This window comes from Rosa rugosa, chromosome 1, assembly GCF_958449725.1.
Source record: "Rosa rugosa chromosome 1, drRosRugo1.1, whole genome shotgun sequence".
NCBI classification, from domain to species: domain Eukaryota; kingdom Viridiplantae; phylum Streptophyta; class Magnoliopsida; order Rosales; family Rosaceae; genus Rosa; species Rosa rugosa.
The window spans coordinates 59,447,029-59,460,799 of NC_084820.1; the positions used below are offsets into that span (position 1 = coordinate 59,447,029).

Genomic DNA, 13,771 nt, shown 5'->3' on the forward strand with positions numbered 1-13,771 from the left:
CAAACCCAGATCACCATTTACACCAAAACAGATTTCAGATTATAAAATGCAATACCCAGATACAAAGACTGCAAGGAATCAAAGAAAACCCAAAGCAAAAGACAGATCCATGCAATACCTTGACAAATTGGGTTGAGTTCCAGAGAGAGAGTTGCGTTTTGGTGAATGACGGAAAGGGTCGAAGACTCGAAGTGGGTTTGTTTGGAAGTAAACGGGTTCCATGGGTTCCAGTGGGTTTAGCACGCAAGGCCCGTTAATTTGCGGGCTTTTTGCGTGCGGGCTTTTTTAGCACGAATTTAATAAATGGACGGGTTCGTGCGGGCTTTTACCGTGCGGGTTTCGGGCGGGTTTGCGGGTCACGGGCTCAGATGCCAGGCCTAGCTATAACCAACCAATTTCAGGATTATATTTTTATTTTTTGCAGAAGATGTAAAGGTTTCATCAGAAGGACATCACCAGAAATTAGTAAACCGTTATAAGAAGAAAAAGAAAAGATGAACCAACTGTTGTTTAGATCTGTAGATGAAGGAAGAAGGAAGAAGAGGAACTGAATCGTCAGTTCCCTTATACAAATTGTTTTTACGTAACTATCCCTTATACAAATACACAGAACTCTTTGAATCCCAGAAAATACCGAAACTAACAATTAAACTCTCATTCTCATATGAATCCGTATCCACAACCCCAATCCTTGCCTTTTTTTCCCTGCAAATCCCATATCCCATCTATATCCTTTTCATTCTCAACTGGAAAGATCTCTCCATATCAGCCATTTTTAACACTCCGAGAATTGTCGGATTGGTACAGAGGTGTTGATCTTCATCTATTGGATCTTTACAGCAAAAGGACATGAGATCATCTATTGGATCTTTACAGCAAAAGGATATGAGATACGGACTTCCAGATCAACCAAATAACAAAGGTTATTCAACACTGAAGGATTGTTAACTGATCCTTCTTCAAACTAGCTAGAAATAGAGAAAAAGACCTTTAAAGTTCAATTATCCATAACTGTAGATTATGGTTCTTTGATTGTTGATTATGAATGAGACAGAGATAAGGGGAGAGTTACATGGATCATAGATTCATGGATGCTTTTGCTGGAGAATGAGTTTTTATTTTTTATTTTCGCGGAAGAAGAGAGGTTGCTGAAGAAAGGGAGCTGATACTGCTCCGTCAATTCCCTTTGTCAAACTTGACGCCGTTTCTCTTCGAAACTAATCAGGATCCTTTGCTGAAATAAACATATCTTCAACCAAGATAAGTCAAATCGTGTACAATTAAATAGCATTGTCTGCAATCTTTCAACCTGGATTTTAAAACAATGACATACGAAACTTCATCTCACGTATGTTGATTTATTGTGTTCAATGACAAAATCCACTCAGAATTATTATTATTTAGCACATGAGCAAAGCAATGACATCACTCATATATTGTTTCCCAAGAACGAAAATCATGTATTTAAGTACCTAGTGCAGGAACATGTTACTTAGCTCAGAAGAATATCCCATCTCCCAAAAATGGAGAAGCCTGCAGAGCTCGTGTTCATCCCATCCCCTGGTATAGGCCACCTGGTTTCAACACTTGAGATCGCAAAGTTCCTTCTGTCTCGAGACGACCAACTCTTGATCACTGTCCTCATCATGAAGTTTCCCGCTGTTTCCAAAGGCACTGATGCTTATGTCGAGTCATTTGCAGACTCTTCTTCTCCCATATCACAGCGTATCAAGTTCATCAACCTCCCACAAGTCAATATTGACCATACGGAAGGCAGTGTCCGCAATAGCTTGATCGGTTTGGTTGAAAGTCAGCAACCCCATGTTAAAGATGCCATCACAAAACTCAGCGAGTCCAAGACTCGACTTGCGGGGTTTGTCGTCGACATGTTCTGTACGGCTATGATCGACGTGGCCGACCAATTTGGCGTTCCTAGCTACGTGTTCTTCACCTCCGGCGCCGCCGCGCTCGGGCTAATGTTCCACCTCCAAGCGCTGCGCGATCAAGACGGCAAGGACTGCACCGAGTTCAAAGACTCCGACGCTGAGTTGCTCATCCCGAGTTTTGTCAATCCCTTGCCAGTTGCTAAAGTCCTACCTGGCAGGCTATCCGTAAAGGAGGGAGCAGAATCATTTCTCAACATTATCAAAAGGTTTAGAGACACCAAGGGTATTTTGGTGAACACGTTTGCAGACCTAGAATCGCATGCCCTTCATGCTCTTTCATTTGATGTCGAGATCCCTCCCGTATATCCGGTAGGACCCTTACTTAACTTGAACACCAATGAAAGTCGTGTGGATTCGAACGAGGCCAAGCAGAAGTCTGATATCTTGAAATGGCTTGATGATCAGCCTCCATTGTCTGTAGTGTTCTTATGCTTTGGAAGCATGGGAAGCTTTGGCGAGGACCAGGTGAAAGAGATCGCCCATGCCCTGGAGCACGCGGGCCATCAGTTCTTGTGGTCCTTACGTCGGCCCCCACCCACAGGAAAAATTGCTTTTCCAAGTGACTACGATGACCACACCGGAGTCTTGCCCAAAGGGTTCCTCGATCGAACAGTTGGGATTGGAAAGGTCATAGGCTGGGCCCCGCAAGTTGCCATCTTGGCTCACCCATCTGTGGGAGGATTTGTATCCCATTGTGGGTGGAATTCCACGCTTGAGAGTCTTTGGCACGGTGTGCCTGTTGCTACGTGGCCATTGTACGCGGAGCAACAGCTGAACGCGTTTCAGCTGGTGAAGGAATTGGAATTGGCGGTGGAAATTGATATGAGCTACCGGAGCGAGAGTCCAGTTCTTGTGAGCGCGAAGGAGATAGAGAGAGGAATAAGAGAGGTGATGAAACGTGACAGTGATATAAGAAAGAGAGTGAAAGAAATGAGTGAGAAGGGCAAGAAAGCTTTGATGGATGGTGGGTCGTCATACTCTTCCGTGGGACATTTTATTGATCAGATTTAAAATTCATGATCATACGTGGATCGGGTCCTCGCATCATATTTTCTTCCGTTTATTTGTTGGAGGCGCAGATATGGGTGTAGAAAGTGTTCACACTTACTAGGTAGATTTGTTGAACAAGTTTGCTTACTATGACTGTTGATGCATTCAGAGTTGAATAAATAAAATAATACAACATAGTTTATTCAGTGGAAAATTTTTGCACCGACTTGGTTTAAACAAAACTTTCATATCATTAATATTACTGTATTATAAATTTCCTATTTTAGGTTGGTACATGTCTACTGTCTTCATCGAGTTTCTAAGGATACATCTTTGATAATCATGTCATTTGTTTTATTTAGGTCTTCTTGCACAACGTACTCTGCAGATTGATAAGGTGTAGATGGTAGTGTAACTTTCTTCGAAGAGTAAAAAAATAAAGGTAACAAAGAGCCGTCCTTAAACAATCTAAATTTAATTTTTTTTTCTTTGGGGAAATTATTGTTTACTTTCATAACGACTCGCTCTAGATAAGAATGAAAATAATGCGGCTCATTGGGATTATAGTCTGGATGGATCTCCAACCTCAATAAGAAAAAACTTGGCGACAACTCGAGAAATATAGAAATCTCCTATTTGTATCTGGAATTGGTGACAGCAGCTAGCATATTCTGATCACCCGTCTTAAATTTGATTTATATTACCATATAGTTGCTGCTGCTATATATTTTTTCTTCCACTACAACTAGTTACTAATTCGCACCCTATATATTAAAAAAAAAAAAAAGTTCCACACCCTATTATTTCGTTTTGGCACTTGCTAACTATCATGTTGCGGAAAAGAAAAAATATGAATATCCTTTCATTCATTGAAGTCTTATTGGATCAGGATGAGTTTTTTTTTTTGGCGGTGGAAGAATGTTTTTATTAGATAAACATAACCTTATAAACACAAAAACAGTTGCAAAACCCACAGTATGGGGAAAACACGAACAAAAAGATAAACATAACAAGCTAGGGATCAGGATGAGTTTGAGAACCTAATACACTCCCAATGGAGATGGAAAATATTAGGGGAGACGCGCGGGAAATAGAGTGAAGATCACCGATGATTTTATAATAACTTGGCCTGCCCCGAACATTGCCCCATCCTTGGTCTCACTTTCAGACAGTCTCAACTCTCAGTAGCAAAAACCTCAAACTTGATATAGTGTAAGAATAATTTGCTGATTAATTCTTTAATTAAATTACATCGTGCCCTTAATTAATAGTCGTGAGTCATAATGACAGACAAATCATGTTTTTTTTTTTTATGACGACAGACAAATCATGTGCATCGTTGTTAATTTGTTCAGCTCTTCAGCCATTAGCTTGGTCAACATCAAACTTCATCTTCATGGTACGTTGAACTGTTGTAGTAATCCATATAAAATAGTAGTTTATTTGTTCTTTTTGATAAGAATGTTAGTACTTTATTGTTTATCCAACATTGATTTCCTCATCAGTTCCCTACAGATAAGTTTTTTTGATATCGTTCTTTTCCTTGGTCTCCAAGTCTTTCCAGTCATCTTGTTCAACTCACAAGTACTTTTATATGATAAAACCCAGAGACACCGAGACTGTTCCTTTCCAACGCCAGCAAAGCCGTGACCTCACTTGAATTTGAGAGCTACTAATAAGGAATTCCAAGAATCATTAGTCATACATATATAAAAGACAGACGTCGCTCTCAATCAACTAAGCATGCTTGAGTTACAATATTTATATATCATTTATCTATCACCTATATTCACTCCATTACCGAAATGAAGGAACCTAGAGAGTTGTTCTTCATCACAGCCCCAGGTATTGGCCATCTCGTACCAACCGTCGAGATTGCAAAGCTCCTCGTTGATCGAGATGACCAAATTTTCGTCACAATTCTCATAATGAAGTTTCCCTTTGACGACTCCAACCCCAAAGGTTCTGAAGAAGACTACTACTCCTCCATTTCACCGCGCATCAAGTTCATGAGCCTCCCAGAGCTCAACATAGACACAAAAGGAATGGGACCTTCCGCCTTCTTCAAAATATTTGTTGAAAATCAGAAACCGAACGTTACAGACGTGGTCACCAAACTCACCGAGTCTCAGTCCGAGTCCAAGCCTCGACTCGCCGGTTTTGTCATTGACATGTTCTGCACTACCATGATCGATGTGGCCAATGAATTTGGGGTTCCTACTTACGTTTTCTTCACGTCCAACGCAGCATGTCTTGGGTTCTTTCTACACCTCCAAGCCATTTGTGATGAGGAAAACAAGGACGTTTCCGAGTTCTTGGAGTCGGGGGCCGATTTGTCTCTGCCGAGTTTTATCAATCCGCTGCCTCATGGAGTTTTGACTAGTGTTTTTCCAGACAAGGAGGGCGCCCATGCATTCCTCAACCATGCAAGAAGGTTTAGAGAAACCAAGGGTATTTTGGTAAACACGTTCTTGGAGTTGGAGTCACATGCTTTGCACTCTCTTTCCGATGGTAAAGTCCCGCCGGTGTACCCCGTGGGGCCCTTACTGAACTTGAAAAATGATGATGACCAACCGAAGTCCGATATCTTGGAGTGGCTTGAGGATCAGCCTCCCCTATCTGTAGTGTTCCTGTGCTTCGGGAGCATGGGAAGTTTTGCTGAGGATCAGGTGAAAGAGATAGCGTGTGCGTTGGAGCAGAGTGGATATCGGTTCTTGTGGTCCCTACGTCAGCCCCCACCAAAGGGTAAGATAGCTTTCCCAAGCGATTACGTAGATGCCAAGGCAGTCTTGCCTGAAGGATTTCTGGATCGGACGGCTGGGATCGGAAAAACTATAGGTTGGGCACCACAAATTGATATCTTGGCCCACCCTTCGATCGGAGGGTTTGTATCCCATTGCGGATGGAACTCTACGCTTGAGAGTCTGTGGTATGGTGTACCGATTGCCACGTGGCCAATGTACGCGGAACAACAGTTGAATGCCTTTGGGCTGGTGAAGGAATTGGGATTGGCCGTGGAAGTTGACGTGAACTATCGAAAAGATGGTCAAGTGGTTTTGAGTGCACAAGTCATAGAGAAAGGGATAAGGCAAGTGATGGAGCAGGATAGTGATATAAGGAATAAGGTAAAAGAGACGAGTGAAAAGAGCAAGAAAGCTTTAATGGGTGGGTCATCACACTCTTCATTAGGTCACTTTATTGATCAGATAATTCTTTAACTTTTGATCATAAAAATCATAATCATGGTTGTAAACTTGTAATTAATTTGCAAATGAAGAAAATAAAGAAATTTAAGGCTTTTCATTCTTGTATTGCCAAAATTAAAACATATATATCTCTGAAAAGATCTCCCGAGCACGGATTAGTCTCTGGGCCTAGGAAGCCTTTGAGGACACCGTGTGATTGACAAATAAATAAATAAATAAAAATCTCTGAAAAAAAAAAAAGATACATAAATAAAGGTACTGGATCACAAACTGTAACAAGTCGAAAAATACTTTGTGAAACCCTAGTTTGTCACAAGGCAAGTAGGACGAGTTTGGCCGTTATAACCACTTTTTTTTATCAAAATCTTGTTCACTCTGAGTCTCTTTTGTCATAGGGCTTTGAGCAAAGACTACCTTCTTGGGCTTCTGCCCTCCAATGGCACCAACATTAGGGTTTGCGGCTGCCAAGGAAGATAGATTGTCAAAAGTTCGCTGCATATATTAGTCTTGCGGTATATTGTTTGGGAAGAAAAAACGAATGGAGAATCAATCAATCATGTCTTAAGTGTGTTACTCACCGTTTGAGATAATCACTGAAATACTTGCAAGACTTCCCGTTAAGTGCTTACTACAATGTAAATCTGTGTGCAAGTGATGGTGTTACATAATCTCAGATCCAGAATTCATGCACAAGAGAATGGAAAACATTACCTCGCAGTTCAGATGTAAATGCATATTAGAGAATGAAGTGAAAACGGATTTGGCTGCAACTGCAGTAGTGACGACTACAAGTGCACAAGGTTGTACTAACATTGTTTGATTTCACAACTAAGACTTACATATCCATGATCTATTCGTTAAGAAAAAAAATCTTGGAGAAGGATTCAGGACTAATTTGGTGCTAGATGGGATCATCATCCTACTGACAAGTCTGCAATTTTCGTAAGTGGAGCTCTACACTGGATTGAGTTCACTCGCAGTACTAAGGTTATTTTTTCTCTTGATTTAGCAAGTGAAACATATGTGGAATCGAAGTGCCCCAACCTGATTTTTGGACTCATGAGATATGTTATTCTCACTATCAAGTTGGGGCTTCGAGGGGATGTTTGTGCACATTGTCCATCACCGGTTCTTTTACTCGTGTGGGGTACCAGTATTATCTATGGTTGATGAAGAAAAAGGGAGTGCGAGAGTCCTGGACCAAGTCATTCGTAATCAGAAGCAAGTTGTTTGTTGATAATCTAGTTTGCTCAAAGCCTGACACATAGTTTTTTGGAGAACGGTGATATTTTCTTGGTTATAAATGGGACTATGGGAGGTATTATCCCAAGCGAATTTATGAGGAGAGCATTAAAGGTGTATTTTTTTTTGTAAAGCTCAGATCTGTGGCTGTGCATAGAGCCTTGTCTCCATCAGTGCTTATGAACGCGAGAGCAGTGAAATAGATGAACGTGCGCGCGAGCAAGGTTTTGATGGATTTTTGTGTCTAGCTTAGATTTTCTGATTTTCATCAAGTAAGAAAAGGGAAGAACAAATGTACTGGTTTTCTTTTCTCGAACGTACGTGACCAATGGTTAGTTTTTACCTGCGATCTTTTGAATTGCCATATAATGGCTTTTGGTTCTAAATCATATTATTATCGGTGTTCATTTTGTGGTTTCCATCCTTTCTTGCCTTTGGAGTTTGAATATGGTCCTATAAAGGAAATATATCAATCAAATTAATGATATATATTAATTGTAACTTGATTGTAACTTGCCAATAAATCATCGCCCTAGAATCTTTTCTGATGAAAACAATTTACCTAAAAGAAACAAACTGCTGGCTGACCTTAAAAGACGGGAAAAAAAAGGAGGTACTTAGCAGACACCTCTAAGAAAGGAAACAGAGATCCTCAACATCAAAACATGAGAAGAAAAGTTAAAAGAGTTATATACTGTCCTAAAATTGATGGTTTGCAAGAGAAAATGAAAGTCACCGACTATTTTGTTGGGAATGAATGCTTTCTCCCCAACATAAGCATCAAGCAAGGTGTTTAAGAGTCGGTACTGATAATATTGAAGGATGGTCTTGGAGTGTTGTAACTGAACTTTTAGAACTGGCCAAAGGCCATCTCATTCCAAATAGTCGATTTTGTTGTCATGTACTTGGATTCTCAATAGATTTTATTAAAACTTATAAGGTATTCTGCTGACCCATTCGTTCACTCTGGGGAAAAGGAGGGAATACTATGTAATTTTGCCTAATGCTACATCAAATTAATCCAAATGTGGATTCATATGTGTTACGTCCCAAACCTAAATTTATCGGTTTGCTAGTCATTTAGATGGCAAACGATAATTTCTTTCACGTTTTACTTTGTTTCGATACTATTAGTGAACCAAAAAGTTAACTTTTTATTCGGGTCTGTTCTTGAGAAAATTTTCTTTACAAATGTATTAAAGGACGTTACACCGAATTTGTGGACATGTGATACGCTTAAATCGAAGTTCGTATGCGAAAGTTATGATCGAAATACTAAAGTTACTGTTCATGGTCATTTTTCAGAAACATGAGGAGTTACTATGGTAAGTTTCTATTTTCATAAACATACCCATTGAGTTTCTCTCTCTCTCTCCCCGACCCAGTCAAATTCCACTTGCGATATCTCCTCCGTCCGGCGACGGATATTGACCCCACAGGTACCCTTGGAAAGTTCTCTTCCTCCTCTTCAATTTTAGGGTGGTTTGATAGCTTGGTTTGTACTGGAAGGTGCAGCAAGGAGAAGAAGAGGGCAGCATCACTGTTTTCCCGGGTTTTCATCGGAACTTGAGTTTCCAGCCACCACTGGCAACGATTCTTATTGGGGTTTTGAGCTCTTGGATCATCCAACCATTCCTCAAAGTCTCTTGGTCCAACTTAAAGCGTGGAGGACGAATCGTAGCTTTGAAATTTCTACTGCTCAAACCGGCCTCTTTGCTTGCGGGCTAAATTCCGGCCAATCAAGGTAATTTTAGACTTTGTTGTAGTTATGAAAGTTGTTGGGCTTGTTGAGAGGAAGATTTTGGCATAGGTGTTGAAACCCGGATTGGGGTTGGCTGGTGGCGCGTGGGGCCCACGCGCCGCCACTATTGGTTGCGCGTGGAAAAGCGTCGGGCCGGTTCTAGTTTTTCGTTTTTTGCTAGTTAAATTAATTGTGCGTTATAGAACTTGTAGATATGATTTTGGTGGAAATCGAAGAAGGTTGATATCAATTGTAAATTTCCCAAATTGGAATTTCGGTTATCGATCTATGAGAATCCAACCGTCGGATTTTTCTCGAATCTGCCCTAAAACCTGTAAATTAACAAATTGATTATAGTGGTGAAGTTTGGCTTAAATCCGAGGATAAATTGAGAGGTTAATTCATGGGAGTAGGGGTTAGAGCCCCATTATGAATTAAAGTAATTAAACCTAATTTTCGATAAATAGTTCAATGGTTTACGAGTGCTACATTGTACAGGACGTGAGGAAGAACCACACAAGAAGAACTCGGATTGACGGCAGGCTTAGCCATATACTGTGAGTGGACATTTGATTTTAAATGATGCATGTGAATATTTTCTGAATTATTGATTTATTTAATTATCGTTTTATTTATCGAGCACATTATTTGGCTTTGGATTATAATTTTGGCATTGATTTTCCGCATGAATTTGTTATGCTCGGATTTGAATTTATGATTTATGTTGATTTTCGACGTATTATTTCCAAGGTGATTTCTGAAATTAAATATTATATTTTATTCGTCGATTTTAACCAGCGAGGCTGGAATGTTTTCAGGAAATCTTTGTGTTGAGAGAACTTTTTTTTTTTTTTTTTATAAACATTGCACGCATTGAGATTTTGTAAATAATTCAAATTGTGGGAATGTAGAAATTCTTATGTTTATTTCAGTTATTACAAATATTTGTTTTTGTCCACTCACGCTAACGTTTTTATAGGCCTCGTCAACGGGCCGTGCTCGGGCCATTCTTAGCTGGCTTGGAGCAGGCCGGGCCGGGCCTTATTACATTTCTAAATAATAACGAGCCGGGCAGGGCCGGGCTTTATTGTACCGGCTTTATTGTAAATCGCAAGATCCAAGCCCGTCCATATAAAGCGGGCCTCGCAGACTTTTTCGGGCCGGGCTTTGCAAGAGTTTTCAGGCCGGCCCTTGCGGGCTTTATTTACAAATAAATTTTTAAAGATACTAATTTTTTATAAACCTATATTTATATATCATACACTCCAAAGAGCAACCGCTATCAATTCAAAGAAAATGGGAAAATTGACTGTTGGATGATGTTAATGTCTAAAAGTTCGGCGGTAGCTGAACCTTTGTTAACGCTGATCCGGTGGGCGGATCTATACTTGTGACGTTCTCAAAGCCTCCGCTACCTGTCAAGTAAAATACAAAGGGGCGTCAGAGGGAGACCGCGTTGGGCGGTCTTCAACTCTCCGATGCCTAAGTTAGTCAATGTATTTATGTTGACAAAGTAACAGTAGGTAAGTATTGAATGCGTAATTAATGAGGAGAGAGGAGAGGACCTTTTATAGGTGAGGAAGAGGTTGATCTTCTCTTTGTTTTCGATGTGGGACTGATATGCCTCAGTTCCCAGTTTCAGAAGCTTCTGACGCCATCTTGGCGCGGCGCGTGGCGGCGCGTTGGCGGCGATCTGGAGGTGGTCCGACGTTGGGGCTGTAGCCCGCCTGGCGGTGTGTCTGCATGTCATTCCTTTGGTTGGAATTAGTACCTTTGGCGGTAGAATGAGCGTAGCCCATTAGAGCTAATTATGCTTGCAAATGTACATGTATGTACAGATGAGATTATTACAATAAATTACGAGTGTGGTAAAAAATTTAGCCAATTTCACCATATTTTCGAATTCGATCGAATTGGTCAACCGTCGTCACTTGTATGTCTTCTTGGTTAACCGATGGCGTGACTACTGCAAAACGTGTTTATTTTTTCACATCACGTTTGTAAATATTCCATCGATGGATGTGCGTGGACATAAGATAAAAATTTAAATTTTAATTACAAAGACGTTGGCCTATACCAATTTGCCTCCTAAAGTTGTATGACTTATACATTGCATTTAAATTGTTGAGGTTCATTCTAAAGCAAGCATGATGTGGAAAATGAATTTGGAGAAACTAACCGCTTGATGGAGAGACTGTAATGTTTTATGGTGGTTGTAAAAAATCCAGCCAATTTGGTTCTCGTTTCGAATTCGATCAATTAGGTCAAACTTGGTTACTTTTATAAACCTATATTTATATACCATACACTTCAAAGGGCAACCTCTATCAATTCAAAAAAAATGGAAAAACCGACCGTTGGATGAGATGATTATAATAAATTATGAGTGTGGTAAAAAATTTAGCCAATTTCACTGTATTTTCGAATCCGATCGAATTGGTCAACCGTCGTCATTTGTATGTCTTCTTGGTTGACCGATGGCGTGACGACCGCGAAACGTGCTTATTTTTTCACATCACGTTTGTAAATATTCCATCAATGGATGTGCGTGGACATAAGATAAAAATTTCAATTTTAATTATAAAGACGTTGGCCTATATCAATTTGCCTCCTAAAATTGTATGACTTATACATTGCATTTAAATTGTTGAGGTTCATTCTAAAGCAACCATGAAGTGGAAAATGAATTTGGAGAAACCAACTGCTCTGTTTTATGGTGGTTGTAAAAAATCCAGCCAATTTAGTTCTCATTTCGAATTCGATCAACTAGGTCAAACTTAGTTACTTTTATAAACCTATATTTATATATCATACACTCCAAAGAGCAACCTCTATCAATTCAAAGAAAATTGGAAAACTGACCGTTGGATGAGATTATTACAATAAATTATGAGTGTGGTAAAAAATTTAGCCAATTTCACCATATTTTCGAATTCGATCGAATTGGTCAACCGTCTTCACTTGTATGTCTTCTTGGTTGACCGATGGCGTGACGACCGCGGATACAACTATTTTTCTTTGATTATTTTGGACACCCGAGCTATTTTTAACAATTTATGGAAATGTAAAGTAAATAAAATTAAGCTAATTAAATTAATTTACGGGTTTTCCGGGTTGGGCCGCGTTTCAAACCCCTAAACCAAACCCGGCCCTCTACCCACCGGGCCGGGCCTATTGCGGGCTTTTATGCGGGCCGGGCCGGGCTTTGAGCCTGCGGGCCTTGCATGCCTCCATCGGCCCACTTGATCCCCGAGCCAAATGATGAGGCCTATGTTTTTATATGCTTTCCCCCTGGGTCTTTTGGTTTCAAATGCTCAATTCACAGTGTAGCTGTTCGGCTTTAGTAATTGAGGCTTAGCACCACCGCTGCCACCTATCGCTCGTAGGTTACTTGTTAACCTACTTATTGTATGGTTTTTTTTTTTCCTTAGACTGCTCTAATAACCATGAGATGTTAGTTGTTAATATTGTAAAGTATGGGTTTGGATTGAGATAGAATTTTCCAGAGATGGTTGTAAACTTGAAGTATTTGGATGTGGTCTTTTAAACTATCAGTTTGGACATGTTTGGATTTATAATAATTTGGTCAGTGAAGTTGATGTGTAGGGGGAGCAGGGTGGCTCTAGGATTTGAGAGTATAAATGCTTAGAAGTGTGGTTTTACTTCGTTTCACAGGTTTGGGTTGTCCATTTTGAGGGAAAGTTATGCTAAATTTTCTCAAAAAATGGGCCCCGCAGGGCCACCTCAGGTTTCAAGGTGAAATTTCCGGGCGAGCCTGTCAATTGGTATCAGAGTATTAGGTTGTCAGGTTCTATAGACTTTCTTTCTTTTGCTACTTTATATACTTTATGATGCCTAGTACCTTTCGAGTGATGGCCCGACCGCGGTGGATCCCCTTCATATACTCTTCGTTACTAGTGTGTTAATTATGTATGTAAAGTAGATAGGTTAATGTCCTAATCCTTGAGTTTTGTTAACTTTCTCTTCTTCAGGTGTTATGCCTCCTAGAGGCCGAACACGTGGGGAAACTTCTCCCGCTCCAGGAGATGGGGATGCTCTTAAGGAATTTGCTAATGCAATAGGACGCTTTTTTCAGCAGTTTTCTACAGCACTTCCCAACTCACGCTTGGATTTCACCATGGAGCGTGCGAAGCGGCACGGGGCTGAGACTTTTTCTAATGCTACCACACCTGTGAATGCTCAGCGTTGGATTGATAGAATGGAGAGAGTCTTCTCCCATATGGAGGTTCTTGAAAATTAAGAAGGTAGGCTTGGCAGTGCAGTTTTTAAATGACTCAACCTGGCACTAGTGGTGCGGTATTACTAGAGATGTTGGAGATGCCAACCAGCTCACATGAGATCAGTTTAAAACCTATTTTTGTGAGTAGTATTTCAGTGATGGGCACCTTAACAGGATGCATGACCAGTTCTTGAGTTTAGATAAAGGAAGAAATCAGACCGTCTTGGAGTTTGAGCAGGAGTTTACCTCATTAGCCCACCACGTGCCAGACATGGTGCATAGTGAGCATAATAAGATTCCCAGATTCACCATCGAACTTGGAGGTCAGTACAAAGCTAAGATGTTAGGCACACCATACCGAAGTTTTGGAAAGGCAGTTTCCTATGCCATGGACATCGAGTCATCC

The 13,771-nt window shown here is 40.4% G+C and overlaps 2 protein-coding genes across 2 annotated transcripts; both read left to right on the plus strand.

Moving 5' to 3' along the window:
- The first annotated feature begins 679 nt into the window (after positions 1-679).
- On the plus strand, positions 680-3,323 carry LOC133725772 (putative UDP-glucose flavonoid 3-O-glucosyltransferase 3). The gene has a single exon (XM_062153147.1). It carries the CDS (start codon positions 1,524-1,526, stop codon positions 2,955-2,957), a length of 1,434 nt encoding a protein of 477 aa, XP_062009131.1. The 5' UTR covers positions 680-1,523; the 3' UTR covers positions 2,958-3,323.
- Positions 3,324-4,694: 1,371 nt separating this feature from the next.
- Positions 4,695-6,243, plus strand: LOC133743218 (UDP-glycosyltransferase 71A16-like). The gene has a single exon (XM_062171088.1). It carries the CDS (start codon positions 4,742-4,744, stop codon positions 6,152-6,154), a length of 1,413 nt encoding a protein of 470 aa, XP_062027072.1. The 5' UTR covers positions 4,695-4,741; the 3' UTR covers positions 6,155-6,243.
- The last annotated feature ends 7,528 nt before the right edge of the window (positions 6,244-13,771 follow it).